The sequence below is a fragment of the Dipodomys merriami genome, unplaced genomic scaffold, assembly GCF_024711535.1.
Source record: "Dipodomys merriami isolate MVZ:Mamm:240054 unplaced genomic scaffold, mDipMer1.0.p SCAF_357, whole genome shotgun sequence".
NCBI lineage: Eukaryota > Metazoa > Chordata > Mammalia > Rodentia > Heteromyidae > Dipodomys > Dipodomys merriami.
Genome location: NW_027205126.1, coordinates 148,517 through 172,491, shown reverse-complemented (window position 1 = coordinate 172,491; position 23,975 = coordinate 148,517). Strand labels below are relative to the sequence as shown.

The 23,975-nt window shown below is 40.2% G+C and overlaps 1 protein-coding gene across 5 annotated transcripts in view; it reads right to left on the bottom strand.

Annotated features, from left to right (window-relative positions):
- Positions 1 to 976: 976 nt before the first annotated feature.
- The window catches only part of LOC138804111 (signal peptide peptidase-like 2A), a 106,001-nt gene continuing 83,002 nt past the window's right edge, over positions 977 to 23,975 (bottom strand). For 3 of the 5 annotated variants that reach the window (XM_069988371.1, XM_069988369.1, XM_069988368.1), the window contains 8 exons: positions 23,224 to 23,298; positions 21,450 to 21,506; positions 21,203 to 21,256; positions 20,445 to 20,547; positions 17,215 to 17,289; positions 15,010 to 15,170; positions 12,101 to 12,169; positions 977 to 2,401 (listed from right to left, as the gene is read on the bottom strand). In XM_069988371.1, the coding sequence (XP_069844472.1) occupies positions 2,327 to 2,401; positions 12,101 to 12,169; positions 15,010 to 15,170; positions 17,215 to 17,289; positions 20,445 to 20,547; positions 21,203 to 21,256; positions 21,450 to 21,506; positions 23,224 to 23,298 (669 nt within the window). In that variant the 3' untranslated portion in view covers positions 977 to 2,326. The remainder of the gene's footprint in view (positions 2,402 to 12,100; positions 12,170 to 15,009; positions 15,171 to 17,214; positions 17,290 to 20,444; positions 20,548 to 21,202; positions 21,257 to 21,449; positions 21,507 to 23,223; positions 23,299 to 23,975) is intronic. The other 2 variants (XM_069988370.1, XM_069988372.1) reach the window with 2 other exon arrangements.

The following is a 23,975-nucleotide window of genomic DNA, read 5'->3' as shown; positions in this document are numbered from 1 at the left end:
TATTTTAAACTGGGCTGCTTAGATTCAAGTACAACATTGATGATGGACTATAGGAATGTTACTTTCTAGTTCTTATTTCTACTGAAAATCATTTTGATTGTTTGAGAGGGGAGGGTAGCTCAGTAATAGAGTTCTTGTTTATCATGCATAAAGTCTTGTTCTTGATCCTCAGCCCCTCAAAATAAAACACAACAAAACAAGCCTTGATTAAATAGAAAAATCTTTAGCTAACTAGAATAAGATTTTACTGCCAGGCACCGGTGGCTCATGCCTATAATCCTAGATACTCAGGAGGCTGAGATCTGAGGATTCCGCTTTAAAGCCAGCCCAGGAAGGAAAGTCTATGAAACTCTTATCTCCAATAAACCACCAGAAAACCAGAAGTGGCGTTGTAGGTCAAGTGATAGAGTGTTAGCCTTGAGCTGAAGAGCTGAGGGACAGCACTCAGGCCCAGAGTTCAAGGCCAATGACCAATCAAAAAAAAAAAAAAGACTTCCTTGATAACTAATGGCTGGATAAAGCAGAATTTGTTTCAAGTAATTCTAATTTCTGATTTCTAGATTCACTAGTTGATGTTTTTCTGGTGAAAAAAATTCTAGATTCAGAAGTTAAAATATTAGGCACTAATTAGAGAAACCAAATTATTCTGAAAATTCATCTCAATGTAGTTCCTTAAGAAAACACAATAGTTCTAACATTCTTCATAAGATGTAGTTGAGGCTTTTAAATATGGTAAGGCCAGGATGTGACTGCAGATAATTTTACTAAGAAAGCTGTACTGTAACAAGCATTGTATTGACATTATAAATAGTTGGAGTTTTAAAATGGCATTTAATCTGTTCTATTAGAGACTGCCAAATAAATTAGGTTCCTTGGAAAAAATTCAAAACTTGATATAAGGAAGAGAAAATGAAGATTAACTCTTAATTGTCGGGTAAGTCATTGGCCATAAACAAAAGTAGAAAGAAAGGCTGACTGTCCATGAAACTTCTCTATTTGTGATTTACTCAGCAAGTTAACAATTAAACAAAGCATGTAATATTAAGTTTAGTTCAAACATCAAAGGTCTGATCCATTTTAAAAGGCACTGTTTTTATCATTTAATAAATTCATTTGGCATTAGAATAAAAGACTAGATATGTTCACATATTTTGTACAGTATTTATACAGAAATGACAAATCTTACTTCTTTTGCAATCATTAGTATTTTGGGAACCTCTTAGAGAAAACGAAAATGTAAAGATAATTCGATCTGCCTCCCAGAAAACATTCAAGCACACACCTATTTTGCAAAAAATAAAGAGAAAAAAAGAAAATTTCAAGTTCAAAGTTACCAGCTAATTAGTGATTAACTGATCTAACCTGTTCATTTTATAGATGGGTTAAAAAGCACATTTATACTTTGAACAGAAAATAATAAACCAGCCTGCTCTGAGCTTAACAGCAGTTACTAGGGAGAAAGATAGGGAAATCAGGAGAAAACAGCCAAGGACGACTGTTGGGAGGCATTGCATGTGAACAATGAGCTATATATGCTAATACATAGGACTGGATAAGAAAAGTTTTTAAAGATCACAAATTATCATCCATAGAACCAAATTTCAAAGATCAAAGTGAAACTCAAAAGTTAAGCTGCACTTGCAAAAAATCTAGATGCCATATTTATATAACTTTTAATGGATAGTTCTATATATTATGTTTCTCTGTATCTGAAAAGATAATCTGATATATATAGCTATATATGCAGTCTAAAGTAATTTGAGCTGTCAATTTTTTAAATGGTTATACATTTTCAAAATTTACACTACAAAATTGTGTTTATATTTATTCTTGAATTATATATTTCTAACCTTTTCAGGATATGAGGACCAGATTTTCACAGCTGAATGGCCTTTATGCATGGTCTTAAATATTTATTTCTATAGAGAAGATAAAATCTACATAATTCCTTAATAAAACATTTGTTCATCTGCTCACTTTGCCATCATACTGTGATCCATCATTAGAGTTGAAAGAAACATAGTACAGTATGGAAAGGATGGAGTAGGGGCAAGGCATTGTTTTTTAGAAAAATATACTTATACAATGGGTCTTGGAAAGCACACAGACCATATGCTTTTATTTAATGTGAAGGCACAATTTTGACATAATTAAAAGCAAATGCATTTTCATCCTTTATGATGTAATTTTCAGTACCAACTCATAAAAATATATATTTGCAAACGTCACTGAAAATGCTTTCAGATTGTCAATTCAAAAATTGATTTAAAAAGTCAAACTCTATTGGTAGAAAATCAATAACACATTATTGCATGTCCATGTAATATTACTGTTGGACAATCTGTTCATCAGTGGTCACTGGGTTTTCTTCGTTTGTTGAAGAGTCCAGATGGCCCATTACCTAGACATAAACAAAAGAAATCAGAAAATGACAATGTTTCTTTCCCTCCAACATTCATTAATTTAGCAAAAGCATTCCTAGTTTTTAAAAGGACCCAGAAACTTGAAGACATGGAACTGAGCATTTCTTTTAGAATACTGGGGTCTGGTCAATATCTGCGCGCTAAAAGATGATCAGGGGTGACACTGAACTTTTAGGAAGACTAATCACGTGACTCAGGGCCAACTTGCTTTCTCTGGATCCCCTGTCTCCATTTCCTAATGTGCACACTGCCCAGCATGGCAGTGAAAACTTCGCCACAAAAAGAAAACAGGTAACTGACATTCCAGGACATTCTAGGCAATGTCCACTTGTGTATGCTGTAAGTGGCTTTAGAGGTCATTGTGAGAACGCCTGCTGGCTCTGGGACAGTGTTGCCTTACCGACACCTTCAACTAACCTTAAGACCATGTAAGGATGATACATGATCATTTGGAAACATTATATGAGAAGAATTTCTATAAAATGTATTTTTGGAGGGAAGGAAGGGATAGTGGACAAGAACAAGGAAGGGACGAGGTAACAATGATCGACAAGTAATGTGTTCACTGCCTTACTCATGTAACTGTAACCCCTCCGAACAACATCTTAACAATAAAAACAAACAAACAAACAAATAAATTTAAATGGAAAAAAGGTATTTTTTTTCTATGGTGGGGTTTATACCCAGGGCCTTGCACATAGTAGGAACATACTGGTTCATTGACCTATATCCCCAGGTTCCCCCCCCCCCCCGCCCCACTCCCAGTCCTGGGGCTTGAACTCAGGGCCTAGGCACTGTCCCTGAGCTTCTTTTGCCCAAGGCTAGTGCTCTACCACTTGAACCACAGCGCCACTTCTGCCTTTTTCTGTTTATATTTTCAAACCCAGGGCTTCATGCCTGCTAGGTAAGCACTCTACCACTGAGCCACATTCCCAAAGCCACGCACCAGTGACTCACGCCTTAATCCTAGTTACTCAGGAGGCTGAGATCTGAGGATCATGGTTCAAAGCCAGCCCAGGCAGTAAAGTCCATGAGACTCTTATCTCCAATAAACCATCAGAAAACCAGAAGTGTGCTGTGGCTCAAGTGGTAGAGCATTTGCCTTGAGCTGAAGAGCTGAGGGACAGTGCCCAGGCCCAGAGTTCAAGCCCCACGTCCAAAAAAAAACAAAAAAAAAACACAACACAACACAAAAAAACAAACAAAAAACTGACTTGAAGTCAAATGATACCTGAAAACAAAAATCAAGAATATATTTCCTAGAGGCTATTTAAAAGACACCATCAGAGAACTGTTTTCACATGGTTACTTCTGTTCTGCCTTTATTCCCATTAAAAAAAATCTTTTCATTTTTGGAAAGAAGGGAAAAAAAATCTGCTTCAATACATTCAGTATTTTTATCACTCTTCAGATAAAATTACTTAAAAATAGAAAAAAGTATTTAGTGTCTTTGTACAATGATTGTCAAAGACTTTAAGATTAATGATTAAATTTCAGTATTAGGATGTACTTCTTCTCTTCTTTGTTAAAAATAGGAAATAAGAAGACTGACAAGAAGAATGTCTCTAATTTCATAAATAAGTTCTAAAAGCTTTAGGGTGGAATCACTCCAAATAGGATTATTGGATTTGCCAGACAAGAATGTATACAAACAGAAGCTTGCAGCTGACAACTGTCTCAATCCACGGAAACAACTTATAACAAAGCTCAAACCTGCTGAATGCTCCCCAAGTTCCAGTCAATTTTGTGGCCTATATTTGCCAAAGAACTCCTAGAGTAAGGAGTTCATGTTCATTGCTATTCTAGGAGAAAAGAACAAATTGGGGTGGGGACAGAGCTCAGTGATACAGTGTCTGCTGCTTTTCCCTTTTCCACCAGTATCCAGGGCTTGAACTCAAGGACTATGGCTGGTGTTCCAGCACTAATACCATGCATCCAGTCCAGTTTTTTGCTGGTTAATTGGAGATAGGATCTCAAAATTTTCTGCCTGGGCTGGCTTTGAATCATGACCCTCAGATATCAGCTTCCTTGAGTAGCTAGGATTATAGGCTGGTACCTAGATGATGCTCTAGCTTTGATCCCCAGTACTACAAAGATAAATTAAAGGTATAGGATTAAAAAATCTTAAGAGACTGAGATTCCCTTACATATGTTCAGACGGTGTGTGTTTTAAAAATAATTAGTAAATGCTAAATCAATACAGGTAGCCATTACTAAGCACTGAGTTACAAGAAAGGTAAGATGAATCTGCTGAACCATCAGAAGGAGAAGCACGTAAGACAGATTTAGGCCCCTTTCTTCAGATAGTTTTCAAGCTCTAGGGGTGGCAGCCTTGGAGAACAGGTGGTGGGAGAAACCCTGAAGAAATACATGCTTTGTGCTTTCCGAATTCCCAGGTAACTCACTGGCACTATAATCTACTTTCTAAATGTCTAAGTATATCCTTTTTTGCTGGTGATACAAAGATTTGAACTCAGAGCCTCGTGCTTGCTAGTCCAGCACTCCATCACTTCAGCCACAACCCTCCCCACCCCTTTTTTGATAGGGTCTTGAGTTTTGTTGAGGGTGGCTTTTAACTGCAACCCTCCTCGCTAAGCTTCCTAACTTTCAGCTGCAATTACAGATCTGGCTTGTTTCTTGAGATCAGGCTCTTGTTAACTTTTTGCCCAGGCTGTCCTCCAATTTTGATTTTCCCATCTTCACTTCCCAGGTAGCTGGGAAAAAACAATCATCATCTCTATTTCCCATTTACTTTTCTTCCTCCTCCTCTTTCCTCCTCCTCCTCCTCTTTTTTTTTTCAGTTGGTCATGGGGCTTGAACTCTGGGCCTGGGCGCTATCCCTCAGCTGTTCAGCTCAAGGCTAGCGCTCTACCACTTGAGCCACAGCACCACTGCTGGCTTTTTTCTTTTTGCTTATGTGGCTGAGGAATCAAACCCAGAGCCTCAGGCATGCAAGGCAAGCACTCTACCACTGAGCCACCTTCCCAGCCCTTTTTTTTTTTTTTTGTCGGTCCTAGGGCTTGAACTCTGGGCCTGGGTGTCCCTCAGTTCTTCAGCTCAAGGCTAGTGCTCACTTGAGCTGCAGTGGTTTTCTGGTGGTTTATTGGAGATAAGAGTTTCAAGGACTTTCCTGCCTGGGCAGCAAATAAATATCATTCATAAAATCACTGGTAAAACTGGTATACATTTTGATAATATTTGTAAATAAGGAATCTCATTCTGGAAAGGAAAAGAGGCCAGAGGTCAGATGTCCTCTGAAATTAGATCAGTTAGTCTGGCCTTTTCCCAATAACTGCTTATTGAGAATTGAACCCATCTCCAGAAAGAAGAATCTACTGCAACACTCATTAAAGTAGGTAAATGAAGTTGCTGATCCTCAAGAGAGTCATTTTAGTGGCTCTGAGTTCTGACTTGTCAGTTATGTCTTGTGACTTCTAAAAATAATTAGAAGTACTAGTGACATTTAACAAGGGCCACTGTCGATTAGACACCAACACACTGAAAACTTACTGTCCACCTACAGTAAAACAGCCCACTGCAAGGTTGAATAAATAATTCGACTCCACTGATTTAATAAAAGGGGAGAGATTTACGAGATGTGAAGAGAAACCAGAGTATTACACTGATCAGCACTACAAATGAAAAGATCCCTTAAAGCAATTTCTCTGGTTCCATATTTCTTTTCTTTTCTTTCTTTTTTTTTTTTTGGGTACGGTCATGGGGCCTGAACTCTGGGCCTGGGCGCTGTCCCTCAGCTCTTCAGCTCAAGGCTAGCGCTCTACCACTTGAGGCACAACGCCACTTACGGCTTTTATTCTTTTTGCTTATGTGGTGCTGAGGAATCGAACCCAGGGCCTCAGGCATGAAAGGCAAGCGCTCTACCACTGAGCCACCATCCCAGCCCTCTGGTTCCATAGTTCAAAGTAATTTTGATGATGATGATGATGATGATCATCATCATCATCACTGGGGGTGGTGCTGGTGGTACTAGGGATTGAATTTAGGACTGTATGCATGCTAGGTGGTCCACTTAAACCACACCTTTAGGGACTTTTTGTCTTGGTTATTTTTGAGGGAGGGTTTTACTTTATGCCTAGGTCAGCCTGTACTGTGGTACTCTCAGATGTGCTTCCATGCATCACTGGTGTGCACTACTGTGCCCAGCCAGTGTTTCCTTTGTAGCTGGGGTAACAGGTGTCCACCACTAGGCCCAGTCATTGGGTGAGATAGAAGCAGGAGAACTTTTATGGCAAGCTGGAGTTCAACTGCAACCCCCAAATCTCTGCCTCTCAATAGCTAGGATTATAAGCTTGAGCTACCATGCCTGGTTCTTTATTTACTCTACACTAATTAGAACTTAGACTTCAAGTAAAATCAAACAAAGACTGTAGCTTCTGAAGAAATACTGCCAAGGAGCTAGGAAGGTGGCTCAGTGGTAGAGTGCTTGCCTTACATGCATGAGGCCCTGGGTTTGATTCCTCAGCACCATATAAGCAGAAAAGTGCAGAAGTAGTGCTGTGGCTCAAGTGTTAGAGTGCTAGCCTTGAGCTGAAGAGCTGAGGGACAGTGCCCAGGCTCAGAGTTCAGGCCCCATGACCAACAACAACAACACAAATACTGCATAACTACCCTTAGGTTATAGAAAGTAAATTTTAATTAAGATTTCCAAATTAGGGCTGGGAATGTGGCTTAATGGTAGAGTGCTTGCCTAGCATGCATGAAGCCCTGGATTTGGTTTTGCAGTACCACATAAGCAAAAAAAGCTGAAGTGGCTGGGCTGAGAAGGTGGCTCAGTGGTAGAGTGCTTGCCTCACATGCATGAGGTCCTGGGTTCGATTTCTCAGCACCACATAAGCAGAAAAAGCCAGAAGTGGCGCTGTGGCTCCAGTGGTAGAGTGCTAGCCTTGAGCTGAAGAGCTGAGGGACGGCGCCCAGGCCCAGAGTTCAGGCCCATGACGGGCAAAAAAAAAAAAAAAAAAAGCTGAAGTTCCACTGTGGCTCAAGTGGTAGAGTGTTAGCCTTGAGCAAAAGGAGCTCAGAGACAGTGTCCAGGCCATGAGTTCAAGGCTGAGAACTGACAACAACAATAAAAACAACAATAAAAAGATTTCCAACTTAGTATTATTTTAGTAAAATGATATAGAAATGCTGCTTCTTTCTTTTCTTTCTTTCTTTCTTCTTCTTTTTTTTTTTTGCCTGGGCACTGTCTCTGAGCTCTTTTGCTCAAGAAATGCTGCTTCTGGAAGTGGTACTGTGGCTCAAGTGGTAGAGCGCTCACCTTAAGCTGAAGAGCTGAGGGACAGCGCCCAGGCCCAGAGTTCAAGCCCCACGACCGACCAAAAAAAAATAAAAATAAAAAAAAAAGAAATGCTGCTTCTTTTTTATCACAGAAATTCACAGAAAAAGCTGAAAGATTCCAAGTGAAATACTAAAGTATTTCTTATGAAATCTCTACCTTAAAGCAACAAAAGAGGTATATTTGTCTGTTGCAAATAGGACAAGATGGCACACTCTTAAATTCTATCCCTCCTGGAGGTGAAAGCAGGGGGATTTTGAGTTTGAGGACAGATTGGGTAAAAGGTAGTGAAAAATAAAAACAAAATAAAAATAAAAACAAAATGGCTCCGGGTGAAGCTCAAGTGATAGAGTGCTTGCCTAGCAGATTTAAAGCCCTGGATTCAATCTCCAGGAGAGGAAGAAAAGAAGAAAGGGGTGGGGAGGATTGGGAGGTAGGCTGGGGGAGGATGGGAAGGGATGGAAAGGGGAAACTAAGCAGGAGGCTACAATGCTTGATAAGAAATGTACTCATTATCTTGCCCATGTAATTGTAACCCCTCTGTACAGTATTTTCACAATAAAATAAATAAATGAAGGAAAGGAGTGAGGAAGGGAAGAAGGGACAAAGGGAGGGAGGGAGGGAGGGAAGGGAGGAAAAGAAGGAAAAAGGGAGGGGGGAAAGATTAAGGGAAAGAAGGGAGGAAGAAGGACTGTCAGGACAACTTGAGTTTTAGAGAAACTTTAAATCTCTCCAGGATTGGGATGCAGCTGTAGTCACACAAGGCCCTGGTTCAGCCCTGGAAATAGGGTAATGAATGGATGGGGGTGGGGTGAGCAGATGCTCACCCTGCAGTGGAAAGTCCTGCTTTTTTTTTTTTTTTTTGGTTGGTCGTGGGGCTTGAACTCTGGGCCTGGGCGCTGTCCCTCAGCTCTTCAGCTCAAGGCGAGCGCTCTACCACTTGAGCTACAGCGCCACTTCCGGTTATCTGGTGGTTTATTGGAGATAGGACTCTCACAGTCTCTCCTGCCCGGGCTGGCTTTGAACCGCGATCCTCAGATCTCAGCCTCCTGAGTAGCTAGGATTACAGGCATGAGCCACCAGCGCCCAGCCTGCTTTTTTTTAAACTATAGGTTGAGTACTTCTTATAGGAAATGCTCAAGATATTGATATTTTGAGGGGGAAGGATGGCATATTTGCCTATATACACACAATGACGTATCTTAGAGATGGATGCGAGCCCCATACACAGTTCATTTGTTTCATATGCACAGAGTCATGGGGGTCATTTTACACAGTCTTTTTAGGAGATTTCAGCACAAGAAGTCAGCTATGGAATTTTCTAGTTGTGGACTGTTGATACCCCAAAAGCCTCAGTTTTAGGCATTTGGGATTTGTATTTTTAGATTAGGGATGCTCAAGACATAACCACTATCCTTGCATTCAACTCAATTATTTGGTGTTAGAATGATCACATGATTAATAGCACAAGCACATTTGCTAGTCACCTTAGATTTTTAACTTGATTTTATGTTACTAATTTTGTCTTTGGTTAGTTCAAAACAGGAACAAAATTTTTGGTACTTACAAAAAATGATAGTATGAGCCGGGCGCTGGTGGCTCACGCCTGTAATCCTAGCTACTCAGGAGGCTGAGATCTGAGGATCGCGGTTCAAAGCCAGCCCGGGCAGGAGAGACCGTGAGACTCCTATCTCCAATAAACCACCAGAAAACCGGAAGTGGCGCTGTAGCTCAAGTGGTAGAGCGCTCGCCTTGAGCTGAAGAGCTGAGGGACAGCGCCCAGGCCCGGAGTTCAAGCCCCATGACCGACAAAAAAAAAAAAAAAAAAAAAAAAAAAAAAATGATAGTATGTAAAGATTGTAGACACACTTAGTCTAATGTTCTAAAAGTATGTCATTAAAAATTGTATGTAATGTTGGGCATAGTGAGGCACATCTGTAATCCAAGTTACTTTGGAGGCAGAAACAGGAGGATCAAGGTTCAAGGCCAGACAGAGCAAAAGTCAGGGACACTCTATCTCAAGAACAAACCATGCGTAAGGTGGCTCATTCCTGCAAATTCAGCTACTCAGGAGTTGGAGGGAAAGGGAATGATGTATGTGATCCAAAGCAAAGTTAGCAAAAGACCCTATTTGAAAAGCAAACTAAAAGCAAAAGAAATGGGGTATGTGGCACAAGTGGTAAAGAACCCGCTTAGTAAGCAGAAGGCTGAAACACAACCAGGAAGTTCATACACACATATACCAAACAGACGAAAGGGCAACAGATTAAGGATTAAACATTATACCTGCCTTTTTTTTCTTTTTTCTTTCTTTCTTTTTTTTTTTTTTAATATTTCCCATACTTTTACTCTATACTTTTTTTTTTTGGTCGGTTGTGGGGCTTGAACTCTGGACTTAGGCTCTGTCCCTGTGCTTAAGCCACAGTGCCACTTCCCTTTTTTCTTTTTTTTGCCTGTCCTGGGCCTTGAACTCTGGGTCTGGGCAGCAGTGGCCCTGAGTTCTTTTGGCTCAAGGCTAGCATTTGACCACTTGAGCCACAGCACTGCTACAGGCTTTTTCAGTGATTAACTGGAGATAAGAGTCTCACAGACTTTCCTACTGGAGCTGGCTTTGGACCACTATCCTCAGATCTTAGCAATCTAAGTAGCTAAGATTACAGGCGTGAGCCATCAACACCTGGCTATACAGTTGCCTTTTTTTTTTTTTGTCATGGGGCTTGAACTCTGAACTCTGGGCCTGGGCTCTGTCCCTCAGCTCTTCAGCTCAAGGCTAGAGCCCTACCACTTGAGCCACAGAGCCACTTCCAGCTTTTTCTGTTTATGTGATGCTAAAGAATCGAACCCAGGGCCTCATGCAAGTGAGGCACAAGCACTCTACCACTGAGCCACCTTCCCAGCCCCTATAGTTGCTTTTTTAACTGAGCATTTCTGGTATGTAAAATACTGTTAGAAGCACTGTATGGTCTTCGCCAGAGGCGCTCACAACATAGTGAAGAGACAAGAGATATACCTACACTGCAGGGAGGTTAAGTATATCAAGTACAAAGCCTTAAAAATAGAGGGAAAGGTGACCCTGACCTCAAATAGATGACTTAGTCTTTTCTAATTCATGGTCATCTGTCTGCAGATGGCAGGTTTTAGTTGGGAGAAATATGAGATACTATAGAAACAGAGATGAACAAAGCTTTGGAGAAGAGGAGGTTGGGGGTGAGGAGGGAATTGATTACACTGAGCCTAGGAGCCAGAGCTGATGTAGCTGGGGCCCACGCTGGGACCACACCAATCTCCCTCTGCTCAACCAGGCTTTTGCGGTTCTTTATTTCACTTTAAAAGACTCTGCCTTGTTTATCTGATTTGAACATCTACCGCCTCACTTACTGAGAGGCTTGGGCTAACCCATCACTATGGATTACTTGTTCTCCTACTTGCCTACTGAGCCAACCACAATTTATGGCTGAGGAGACAGAGTCCTTAAGGATTTATTAATTTACCAGAAGTGATGCTGAAGACCATTAATATACTGTCCTTACAAATAGTCACATTCAAGCTCAATGAACTTGGACACACAAGGCTGGTCTTAACCAATGAGAAATTTTCTTTTCTACATGGCAAGGGAAGATATTACTTTTTGTGTGAAGACATTACTTATATAGCTTTCAAAAATGTTAGTCTTCTGTCAAAAGAGACTCGATAATTTTTAGTATTCTACAACTAAATGATCTACAATTTCAACAGCTTTCCCATTTTATATTTGCAGTTTGGTACACAATGGAAGAAGTGGTTGAGTCTAAACAAATAGCCTAAACAAAGAGACTACATCTCTGCATTTGTTCTTTCAGAAATTAATTAAGGTAAATATTCAAATAAATGTACTAGACTTTTACCAAAATTCAAATTTTGGAATTTTTTTAAATCCAAACCAGGAAAATGAACATCTAAAGAACTTGAAAGTGACAACCAAACCAGCAAATGACAACAAACAAAAATCCCACCCCTTACAAAAATGGTAACAAATACAGTGCTGAGGATAAAATGTGGAAGGCACTTTTCTAACCAGTATGTATATGGTACCATATTTAATTATTAACAACAACATTAGCCATTTTCTGAAGTAGGTTAGTTATCCCATTTTAATGGAGGAAACCAGGATACCAAGAAGCTAAGTAACTTGCCCAAGGCCATACAGCTGTGAGGATCACAATCAGAATTAGTAGTCTGGCAACAGACTCCATGTTCTGAGTATCTTATGTAATGCGCTTATGATAATACACTGCAAAAGTGACAGGTTTACAAGCAAAGCAACGAAGAGTTCCGATACTTTTAAATTTTGCCAGGATCAGAGCCTTGCTACTTTGGTATGTGCTGAAGTCCCCAAACCTGCCTCTGGAGCTTTGTGTCCTGCCTCTGCTTTGTGTCCAGCTGCTGCAAGTTTTCCTTTCATAGGTAGCTGCTGCGAAGCAGAATGATTTGTTAAGATCATAATTTTTAAGAATGAAACGTAGACAAAGCATCTGCTCATAAGGGATACAGATACATCCCTCAGCCTTAGTACAAAAAAATTAAAGTTAAAAAAAAAGAAAGTCAGGTACAGTAATTGTACAGTTATTGTAATCCTAGCTACTTGGGAGGCAGAGATTGGGAGATCTCACATTAAGAGTACCTCAGGCTTAAAAAAAAAAGTTCATGAGACTCCATTTTAACCAATGGCTAGGCGCCACGTCACATACCTATCACCTCAGCAATGTAGGAAAGTACAAATAGGAGGACTACAGTCCTAGATGGTCCAGACATAAAACAATCCTATCTAGAAAATATCCAACCCAAAAGGAGTTGACAGAGTGGCTAGATTGATACAGGGTAATTATCTAAAAAGTGCAAAGCCAAGTCCAAAAGCCATACTGGAGGAAAAATTATTAAAATGAAGAGCCATTTGGGGATATAACATTTAAATGGTGACACTAGCGTGTATAACCTATTTTAAAAGTCTGTACTTGGCTGGATGCTGGTGGCTCATGCCTATAATCCTAGCTATTCAGAAGGCTGAGATCTGAGGATCACAGTTCAAAGCCAGCGTAGGCAGGAAAGGCCGAGAGACTCTTATCTCCAACAAACCACTAGAAAACTAGAAGTGGCACTCTGGCTCAAGCAGTAGAGTGCTCGCCTTGAGCTGAAGAGCTGAGGGACAGCACCCAGGCCCAGAGTTCAAGCCCCATGAATGACAAAAAAAAACAAAAAACAAACTGCACTAGCATGTGGGAGGCCTTGGGTTTGATCCTTAGTACGAAAAGCAAAAAACAAAACAAAAAAAACAGGGCTGGGGCTGGGAAGGTGGCTCAGTGGTAGAGCACTTGCCTTGCATCTCGAGGCCCTGGGTATGATTCCTCAGCACCACATAAGAAAAAAGCCGGAAGTGGCACTGTGGCTCAAGTGGTAGAGTGCTAACCTTGAGCTGAAGAGCTGAGGGACAGTGCCCAGGCCCAGGGTTCAGGCCCCACGACCGGACTCAAAAAAAAAAAAAAAAACAGGGCTGGGAAGTTGGCTCAGTGGTAGAGTGCTTGCCTCACATGCATGAGGCCCTGGGTTCAATTCCTCAGCACCATATAAATGGGAAAAACCAGAAGAGGTGCTGTGGCTCAAATGGTAGAGCGCTAGCCTTGAGCTGAAGAGCTGAGGAACAGCGCCCAGGCCCAGAGTCCAAGCCCCATGACTAACCAAAACAAAACAAAACAGAAAACCCCCCCAATTTCTGTGGATGTCACTTCTGTGGTAAAGTTAAAAGCTCTATTACTAGTTCTCTCAAGGACTTTGTGGCAATAAACAAATTCTCCACTTACTAAGAGAAGTTCAGACAACAGCATCATAAGATAGGTAAAGTAGGTATTGTTATTTTATCCAAATCTTAAAGAAATTGCAAGACCTATCAGAAAGAAACTTAAATCAATGCTTTTTTCCAATAGTAGGTTGTAATGTAATACATTAACCACCAATTCTTGATAAATAATAATAAAGTCAGTTCCGACCAACCTCAAGATGGACGTGAACAGTTTTTCTAGTAATAGATTTGCAACCACCCACTGGCAGTGCCTCTCTCTGTGAGCACTGACATGCACATGTGAGCGAGAGGGAGGGAGGGTAATTTGCTGTCACTGGGCAAAGCAGAGATAATACCCAACCAAGTCCCTGCACAAAGGGGGTGGATGCCATGGTCCTGATCTCAGCAGACACAGGTTTCCAACCCTCCTGGTTGCAATGCAAGTAGCTTTTATGGGAATACCAAAAACACTTAGGAAAAGAACAAAGTGATTCACAGACCTCTGTGAAGCAAGAATTAAAACAAGCCAGGTTCTAAGTCGGGCACTGGTGGCTCATGCCTGTAATCCTAGCTACTCAGGAGGCTGAGATCTGAGGATTGCGGTTCAAAGCCAGCCCGGCAGGAAAGTCCCTGAGACTCTTATCTCCAATAAACCACTAGAAAAACCAGAAGTGGCACTGTGACTCAAGAGGTGAGCGCTCGCCTTGAGCTGAAGAGCACAGGGATAGCACCCAAGCCCAGAGTTCAAGCCCCAAGACAGATCAAAAAACAAAAAAACAAAACAAGTTCAGGTTCTGAACTTATGCTTTCCTTGTTTTAAAGAAAGTCTTATTTTTTTTTTTTTTTTTTGGGTCCGGTCATGGGGCCTGAACTCTGGGCCTGGGCGCTATCCCTCAGCTCTTCAGCTCAAGGCTAGTACTCTACCACTTGAGCTACAGTGCCACTTCCGGCTTTTTTTTCTTTTTGCTTATGTGGTGCTGAGGAATTGAACCCAGGGCCTTGAGCATGCAAGACGAGTGCTCTACCACTGAGCCACCTTCCCAGCCCCTTAAAGAAAGTCTTAAAGAAAGGCCAATTTTGACCCATTTAAATCTGAAATGAGTGCCCATTCAAGTAACATTGGAATGCTGGAGAAAACGTATGTATTTTCGAATCCTTAGGACTGTTACTATAAACATAATGTCAGCCTCAGTATTTATTTGAAAAAGTGTCATGCAATTTACTTTTATGAGGATTTGAGAAACACGTGTTGAAATGTTTTCCCCATGTCCCCTTCCCCTCCACTGTGTGCTATCTCCACTTAGCAAGCTTTTGGCACTAGATTCTATTTATAGACTGCAGCCCAAAGTGAGGGGACACTGAATAAGAGGATAGTAGTGAAAAAGACAGACTTACAGGAAGTTTTTTGGTATATTACTATATTATACATATAGACTCTTTCCAGCCCAACTCATGAATTATGAAGTGCAAGCACATACCTGATAGTTGCTACCTTTCCAGAACTTTTTCATTTCCTTACGTCTCCAAGCAACAGTGGAGGCAGTAATAAGTGTGCAAGGTACCAAGTAGAGGAGGGCAGGCTGCCCCTCGTTCATCAGCACCAGAACAACAAACGTAAGTATCATGCCAATGGCATAGGCTGCAGGAAGAGCACCAGGTGTCAGTCACTGCTGCATGCTACAGAGTGGATCTGCCCTCCCCCATCACCTATTGGTTTCAAGTGTTTCCCATAACCCTTTTGCCATAAGAATTCATGTCATAATTTCATTACTTTTCTAGACAGTAAATAGAGCTATATTCTATGAACTTCTGACAAATTTGGAAACTTTCAACCTAATAATTACCTAAGAGATAAATTTTAAAATATAATTCTATCAAACCAGGTGGTGGTGGCTCATGCCTGTAAGCCTAGCTACTCAGAAGACTGAATTCTGAGGATCTCAGTTCAAAGCCAGCCCAGGCAGGAAAGTCTGTAAGACTCTTATCTCCAATTAATCACCAGAAAACCAGAACTGGTGCTGTAGCTCAAAGTAGGAGAGTGTTGTTAGCCTTGAGCAAAGGAGCTCAGGGACAGTGCCCAGGCCTAGAGTTCAAGTCCCACAACCAACCTATATATAAATAAATAAATATTTATTTATTTCTATTATTATTAGTACAGAGGGGCTACCATTTCATAAGTCGGGTAATGAGTACATTTTTGGTGTGGGTGGTTTGAACTTGGGCTTGGATACTGTCCCTGAGTTCATTTTGCTCAAAGCTAGTACTCTACCACTTTAAGCCACAGTGCTACTTCTGGTTTCCTGGTGGTTAATTGGAGATAAGAGTCTCACAGACTTTCCTGCCCAGCTTGGCTTTGAACCACAATCCTCAAATCTCAGCCTCCTGAGTAGCTAGGATTACGGGCGTGAGCCACCAGTGCCTGGTAATGAGTATATTTCCTTTTTGGATAATGTCACCCCTTCTTTTGCTTTTTCCCCCCTCCTGTTCCTGCCCACAAGCAATTTTTTTTAAGTTATCAATTACCTGTTACTATTAGGGATATTAAAGTGTTCCACCAAGGTTGAGAACTTTATGCCTAGGATCCCCTGCTCTTTGCCTCCCATGTAACTAGGATTACAGGCTTTATCTACTGTGTCTAGTCCTAATATACATTTCTGATGTGAGGAGTTAACTCCATTGGGGACTTGCTAGAATATATAAAAAGTGGCTTCCCATGCAGGCATTTATCTATACATACAGAGCTTTAGTGTACAAATTTTCAGGTATTCACTTGAGATGTACAGAATTAGTAGAGTATTTTTTGATTACTTTCTGTTATTAACTCTGTTTTCAGTAATAGAGGTTTAGGTGACAACAATCTCTCGCTTTTTTTTGTCAGCCGTAGGGCTTGAACTCTGGGCTTGGGCGCTGTCCCTGCGCTCTTCAGCCCAAGGCGAGCATTGTACTGCTTGAGTCACAGCGCCACTTCCGGTTTTCTTGTGGTTTATTGGAGATAAGAGTCTCATGAACTTTCCTGCCGCGATCCTCAGATCTCAGCCTCCTGAGTAGCTAGGAATACAGGCATGAGCCACCGGCACCTGGCTCAATTTCTCTCTTCCTAGGTAAGATGTTATTGTGCCATAAATTCATTTATATAAAAACAAAGCTATTGTAAAAAATCAAGTAAGATACCATTTACTGACTACTTACACGCCAAATGATTTAACATACATCATATGGAGAACTTAATCTTTTATTTCACACTTAGTTTCTTTTTTTTTTTTTTAAATGTTGTTCCTAAGCTTGAACTCAGGGCCTGGGAGATTTAAGACTGACATATTATCACTTGAGCTACAGCTCCATTTCAAGCTTGAGCTCGTGCTTGCGCTTGCGCTCTCTCTCTCTCTCTCTCTCTCAGTTAATTGGAGAGAAAAGTTTCATAGACTTTCTTGCCTAGGCTGGCTTCAAACCATGATCTTTAGATCTCAGCCTCCTGAGCAGTTAGGGTTATGGGCGTGAGCCACTGGAATTCAGCTCCCTAATTTCCCTTTTAAACCTCTAAAAGATTGTTAAATTATTCCCTTCTGATGTAAAAATGTGAAATTAATTTATGATGAATAATTACAATCCAAGACCCTTTAAGACCTCATCACTTCCTTTAGACAACACATTCAAACTAACAAAAAAAAAACACAAAAGTTTACCAACTATGGATGAAATATAGTATACAGAAGAACCAGTCTGAACATCAAATCTTCTGCAGTATGCAACCAACAGACCTTAAAAGAAAAGCAACTCCACATTATTTTCTTAAAACAGCAGCAACATAAATTAAACTGTTCACTATATTAGAGTATATGTTACATTGTAACTTTTTAAAATTATGAGATCATAAAAAATACTTAACGTTGGGCACTGGTGGCTCACGCCTGTAATCCTAGCTACTCAGGAGGCTGAGTTCTAAAGATCAAGGTTCAAAGCCAGCTGAGGCAGGAAAGTCTGTGAGACTCTTCTCTCCAATAAATTAACAACAAAGTCAGAAGTGCAACTGTGGCTCAAGTGGTAGAATGCTAGCCTTGAGCAGAAGCATCTGCTTGGGGACAGCACCCAGGTCCTGAGTTCAAGCCCCAGGCCCAGCACCAACAAAAACAAAACAACAAAAAAAAACTCTGACAAGTTTTACATGCTAACTTTAATATTATCCTACTGTATTTTTAAATATTCCCCCCAAACTATTAAATAGTGTTTAAGTTTTTTAAATAACACATTTAAAACATATTGAGTCAAGGGGCTGGGAAGGTGGCTCAGCGGTAGAGCACTCGCCTTGCATGCATGAGGCCCTGGGTTCGATTCCTCAGCACCACATAAGCAAAAAGAAAAAAGCCAGAAGTGGCGCTGTGGCTCAAGTGGTATAGCGCTAGCCTTGAGCTGAAGAGCTGAGGGACAGTGCCCAGGCCCAGAGTTCAGGCCCCATGACCAGACCCCCCCCAAAAAAAAACATATTGAGTCAAATATACACATATATATATATGTATATATGTATACACACACACACACACACACACACACACACACACACATATGGGACTCACACCTGTAACCTCAGCTACTCTAAAGCTGGGAATCAGGAGAATCATGGTTGGGGGCTAGCCTGGACAAAAGTGAGAAGCCTCCCCCCCCATCTCAACAAATAAGCAAAGCATAGTGATATATACCTGTCATTCCAGCTATGTAGGAGACCATAGGGGAAACACGGTCCCAGGCCAGCCTGGGCAAAAACATGGGAGCTATCTGAAAACTAAAATAAAAAGGGCAGGAGGTATGACTTGCCTATTAAGCATGAGGCCCTAAGTACCACAAAGAAAATAATAACCAACCCTGTCTAAACAAACAAGACAGGGATGGTACCTGGGCCCTGAGTTCAGGCCCCAGTATTAGCACACACAAAAAAATAAATGAACAATTTACTATATTTACAAGTTGTTTGAATTAATTCTGGTCTGTATATAATAAAGTAAGTTCTGTTATTTTTTTACATTTTTTGATGTTTACATTTCCATTTTTAAAAAATGTACCCTTTCCCTACAATCAAAATTTAGCTCTTAGAAGTGGAGGATGTAGTTCAAATGGTAGAACCTAGACTTGGGAGTGAAAAAGCCAAGGCAGTGCTCAAGGTCCCAAGTTCAAGCCCCAGTACTTGTGCATGTGCACACATGCACACACACAGTACTGCCAAATTTATCTCTTAGTGTCTCATGTATAGTCAATAACTCAGTGAAACATATTTAAGACCTTTGACCAGTTCTATGCCAAGGATTATGTACAAGGTCTTAAGGAACATTCAACATGACACTGGTAAAATCAAGGACAAATTTGATGAAGCACAGGGATCACTAAGGTACTTGGCCGAATTCTTTTGCTGCCTTACAAGTAACTTGGAGATTCACTGAACTAAGTAGTGGACTTTGTCATGCCAACTCACAAGAGAACACTGTTCACTCTCTCTTTAGGTAAATATAGAAAGGCTTTCACAGAAAAGCCAGGATTCCTCATCATCAACAGGCAGTCAGTGATAGGGAGCCAACAGGACAAGTGCTCAGTTGACAAAAAAAAATATTATTAACTACTCTGTGTGTGTGTGTGTGTGTGTGTGTGTGTGTGTGTGAGAGAAAGAGAGAGAGAGAGAGAGAGAGAGAGAGAGAGAGAGATTTTGAGATAAGGTCTCACTAGTTGCCTGTAGCCAGCCTCAAACTCTTGATCATGCTGCCTCAGCTTCCCAAGTGCTAAGATTACAGCTGTGCGCCACGATGCCCAGCTAATTACTTTCAAAAATTTTATTATTTCTTATGAACATAACCTCAAGATTTTCTTGCCTTCATAATAAAAGATGAAACTTAGAACTGGATTACTTGGTCTTTTCTCTTGCTATTTTCCCCCACTTCAAAATGCCAGCATTCACTTTACTAAGCACAGTTTTCTTGGTAGTTTCAGCTTTTTTTCCAGAAAGTCACCTTAATGTGCCACCACAGCCAATCTGCTTCCAGCCCCTGGGCATACAGAGTTCTTGCCCTTATTGCCCTTCATGGGGTTAATGTTGGCCACTGTTCTTATGCAAAGTCTGAGTTGTTTTTACCATTGGTGACTATGTCTGTGGAGTGGCTATGGGCACAGAAAGCTAAACAACACTGTTACTTGTCTGGGGGCTGGGAAGGTGGCTCAGTGGTAGAGCGCTTGCCTTGCATGCATGAGGCCCTGGGTTCAATTCCTCAGCACCACATAAGGAAAAAGAAAAAAGCCGGATGTGGCACTGTGGCTCAAGTGGTAGAGCACTAGCCTTGAGCTGAAGAGCTGAGGGACAGCGCCCAAGCCCAGAGTTCAGGCCCCACGACCGAAACCCCCCAAAAAACATTGTTACTTGTCTGGGATTAAGTTTGCGCAATAGGTCACCCAGTGAGGAAAATAAGCCAGATCTGAAGGAACTACCAGGAGAAAGTGGTCCTACAGACTGACTCGGTATTATAGAGCCATCCAAGCTTGTGCCTAGTATCTCCTCTTGAACTCGACTTTGCTAACATCCCTAAAACACTTCCTAAAATAAATACCACCATAAAACTGAATAAGCACCATATTCCTGGCATTATTATCTTCAACTTCAAAAGAGTGACAAAAATATACTTCTCTGAAGAAGAAGACTAAACTGATTCTACCTGTTTCCTTTTAGACACCTTTTGAACCATCATCAATTTTGCTTGGGTTGTTGCCTATTGGGCCTTATCCTGTACTGCTCAAAATGGTTTTCACTTTTTTTTATCTTTGTCACTGATCAGCTCTGATGACATCCAGAAATACACAATATAGAGTAGGCAACTTTTCACAAACATGGTACATTTTAAACCATCAGAATATTTTTACCAAACTTGTGAAAGCCACTTACCAGGTACAATAATGTCTCCAAAACCCAATAATGAAACAGGCAAGAGGCACACATTCATTACTGAGAAATAGATCAGTTTTGGTACCCTGATAACTACTGGTAACTGTAAAATAAGAAGGGGGAGAGGAAAAGGTCACCAATAAAACTCTTTTCAAGTTTCTTTTAGAAAGGAAAGAACTAACAGAATAATGGTGAGAAAATTTTAAACTGACATTTAACAAAAAAAACAACCTTGAAATCAGAGATCATAGACTAGACAATACACGAACACACTACATATACAGAAAGATTGACAGAAATAGATATGTAATTTTGGTAAAATGAAACCCTTGTAGGAGTAATAGTATTAATTCATCTACTATCCCCATATCTAACCTTTAAGGTTTTGTTTTTTTTTTTTTACTTTTTATCAACAATAGGACTCAGACCTTGAATTTTTTATTTTTTTATTTTTTGTTGGTCATGGGGCTTGAACTCTGGGCCTGGGCGCTGTCCCTCAGCTCTTCAGCTCAAGGGGAGCACTCTACCACTTGAGCTACAGCACCACTTCCGATTTTCTGGTGGTTTATTGGCTGCCTGGGCTGGCTTTGAACCGTGATCCTCAGATCTCAGCCTCCTGAGTAGCTAGGATTACAGGCGTGAACCACCAGCGCCCGGCAATTTTTTTTAAAAATCAAGATTGTTTTCCCCAAAGAAGAGTCTTGCCTCAGAGGGTATGTTTTAAAGTCCAATGAATATATCTGAAATACAATCCTTACTTTCTCATGGGGAGCTGAGGGCTGAGCAGTGGCTTCCACAAAGTTTCCATCATTCTAGGATGAAACCCAAGTCAATAGGTATTTAATAATTTAGAATAACTATGAAAAGGGCTATATTTTTGAGAAATAAGTTGTACAATACCTTAACATGCACTACATGATCAATGGATTACATAAGAAGGCAACATTATGAACTGGATACACTACATACACTGGGCAGCCATTTCTGTCTTACTGCCATCCCTACCTTTTCTGTGTTTCCAAAAGGTCCAGCTGCAAGTTCAACCATAATACTCTCACCATTCTAAAATTGAGGAGGAAGAAGAAAGACATTATATAGTCATCTGACTAGAACAGTCTGCCACTATTTAGAATGATATAAAGCCCATTACGTCTTATTTTCATCCTCATTTTCTGTAGATGGCAAAAATCGAAACTGTCTAAAACCTAACACATGGTTTCACTTTAGCAGAGCTCAGAAATCAGAAACGGACAAATCACAGATCACTAAATGCACTAAATGCATAGATCACTAAAGTGTACCTTGAGCTTTGTATTATACTGACATAGTAAATCTAACATTTATAATGGATTATATGTTTCAAATATTTTCAAATATTTATTATGCAGTATTATGGTTCCTAGTCATTTTAAACAATGTCAGAGAAGAAGGATATACTAAAATCTTTTAAATTTAGCTTTGTAACTTTATTTGAATAAATATACATAGGGCCTGGCTACTCACTACAATAATAGGACAATGAAAGCAGATATGAGAAGACTCAACTCCATACAGAATCAGTGATGTATTCCTTGTCTGACTCCTGCCCAACTTCAGCCCAGCCATTCTATGTTCCAAACAAAACATTGACCTTCCTGCAATTCCCTCTGAGTCTGATGAAGTCTTTTGTGGGTCATGTAAGGAATTTATTAAAATGTTATCTCCTGCAAGTCCAATCTATTGTAGCAGGAGAAGGAGGTAACATTTTGAAGTAGCACTCTATGAGTGCCTGAGCACCCATTTTAGGTTTCACAGTACAAATCTAAGAGGGAAACAGTGAAAGAAGATACAGGCTCAGTTTTGAAAAATATGTCTGACTATAATATTTTCCATGGGAAGGTTACACAAGAGAAAGCACTTGATTATTTTTAAAACCATCTCACTGATATCTAAGCTGAGTAAAAAGATAAAATCCCTGCCTGAAAAAATCTTTTCCTCATGCTAAGCTTTTGGTTACAGAGGGGTTAAATCACAGCAGTTTAGTAAGATAACTATTTATTAATAGGAAGAAAATTCTCGGTTGTGAACCCATTTCCATAAAATTAATCTGGCTAATCGTCTGGTTGTTATTTAAAATATTTAGTGAAGATCTTCAGTGACTCCCTCCCATATCTTTAAAGACAGCTGAGTACCAACCACATTTTGTTTTTTATTTTGTGTGAGTCCTGGGGCTTAAACTCAGGGCTCGGACACTGTTCCTTTGTGTTTTAGCTCAAGACTGATGCTCCACATCTTGAGCCACATTCTACCTCTGGCTTTTTGATGGTTAATTGGAGGTAAGAGTCTCATGGACTTTTCTGCTTTGGCTGGCTTTGAACTGAAATCCTCAGACCTCAGTCTCCTGAGTACCTAGGATTAAGATGTGAGCCACTAGCATCTGACATCACTTTTTTTTTTTTCTTGAGGCCAGAATCAGTTTAGTTATGTTTTCCTTATGATTTTCCTATCTCGGTCCTATTTCCTAAATCTGGGGTCACATGCTCAGCTAAGAAAAATTACATTTAAAAGAAGAAAAAATGTAGACATTCTGATTTTTACATCAATCAGAAGACTTCATTTTTTCAGGGGGAGGGAAATGGGAATGTACTAACTACTAAAGGACCAGTGTTAATGACAATTCTACTAATGGAATTCACTGAATAGTAAATGTCTACAAAACCAACAATCTAAGACTAGGTTAAGATTCTCATCTTTTGGCATGCTTCTTCATGAGTTAATAAAATATATACAATGATCATACCTTTGTGATGAATGGTGTTATGAAAACAAAAAAAACATCATAGAGGAGGAGAAGGCCTAGAAGTATCACACATGACTGTTGAGAAAAGAAACAAAGTTAAAGGTCAAACTTCCCTTATCTAAATTAAGAGATTAATGTATTTTGCAAATACAAATAAAATGTGAAAATACATTTGCATACTATTTTAAAAGGTGTTCTATGGTTATAATTGTCTATTGCTGTTCTAGAAACATTAAAGTTCTTATCATTTTTATCCAATTTGCTTAAAAGAAATCACTGAGTCAATGAAATGTTCTTCCTTGATATTCAGTCTTATAAGAATTTTATGATTTGGGTATATGAATGATTAAACATTTTAACTAGCAAAGCAGTGGTTGACTTTGCTCAGGGTTAAGATTAATTGCAAAAGGATAAAATAGGGCTGGGAAGGTGGCTCAGTGGTAGAGTGCTTGCCTTGCACGCATGAGGCCCTGGATTCGATTCCTCAGCACCACATAAGCAGAAAAAGCCGGAACTGGTGCTGTGGCTCAAGTGTTAGAGCACTAGCCTTGAGCTGAAGAGCTGAGGGACAGAGTCCAGGCCCAGAGTTCAGGCCAAAAAAAAAAAAAAAAAAAAAAAGGGATAAAATAGAGCTTTGTGAAGTGATGAGAAATGTTCAGGACTTCATTGGCATGGTGGTAACAGATGTTACCCATTTGAAAATTTTCAAGAAACAGTACATTTAACATGGTGTTTTTTGTGTTTTACATAAA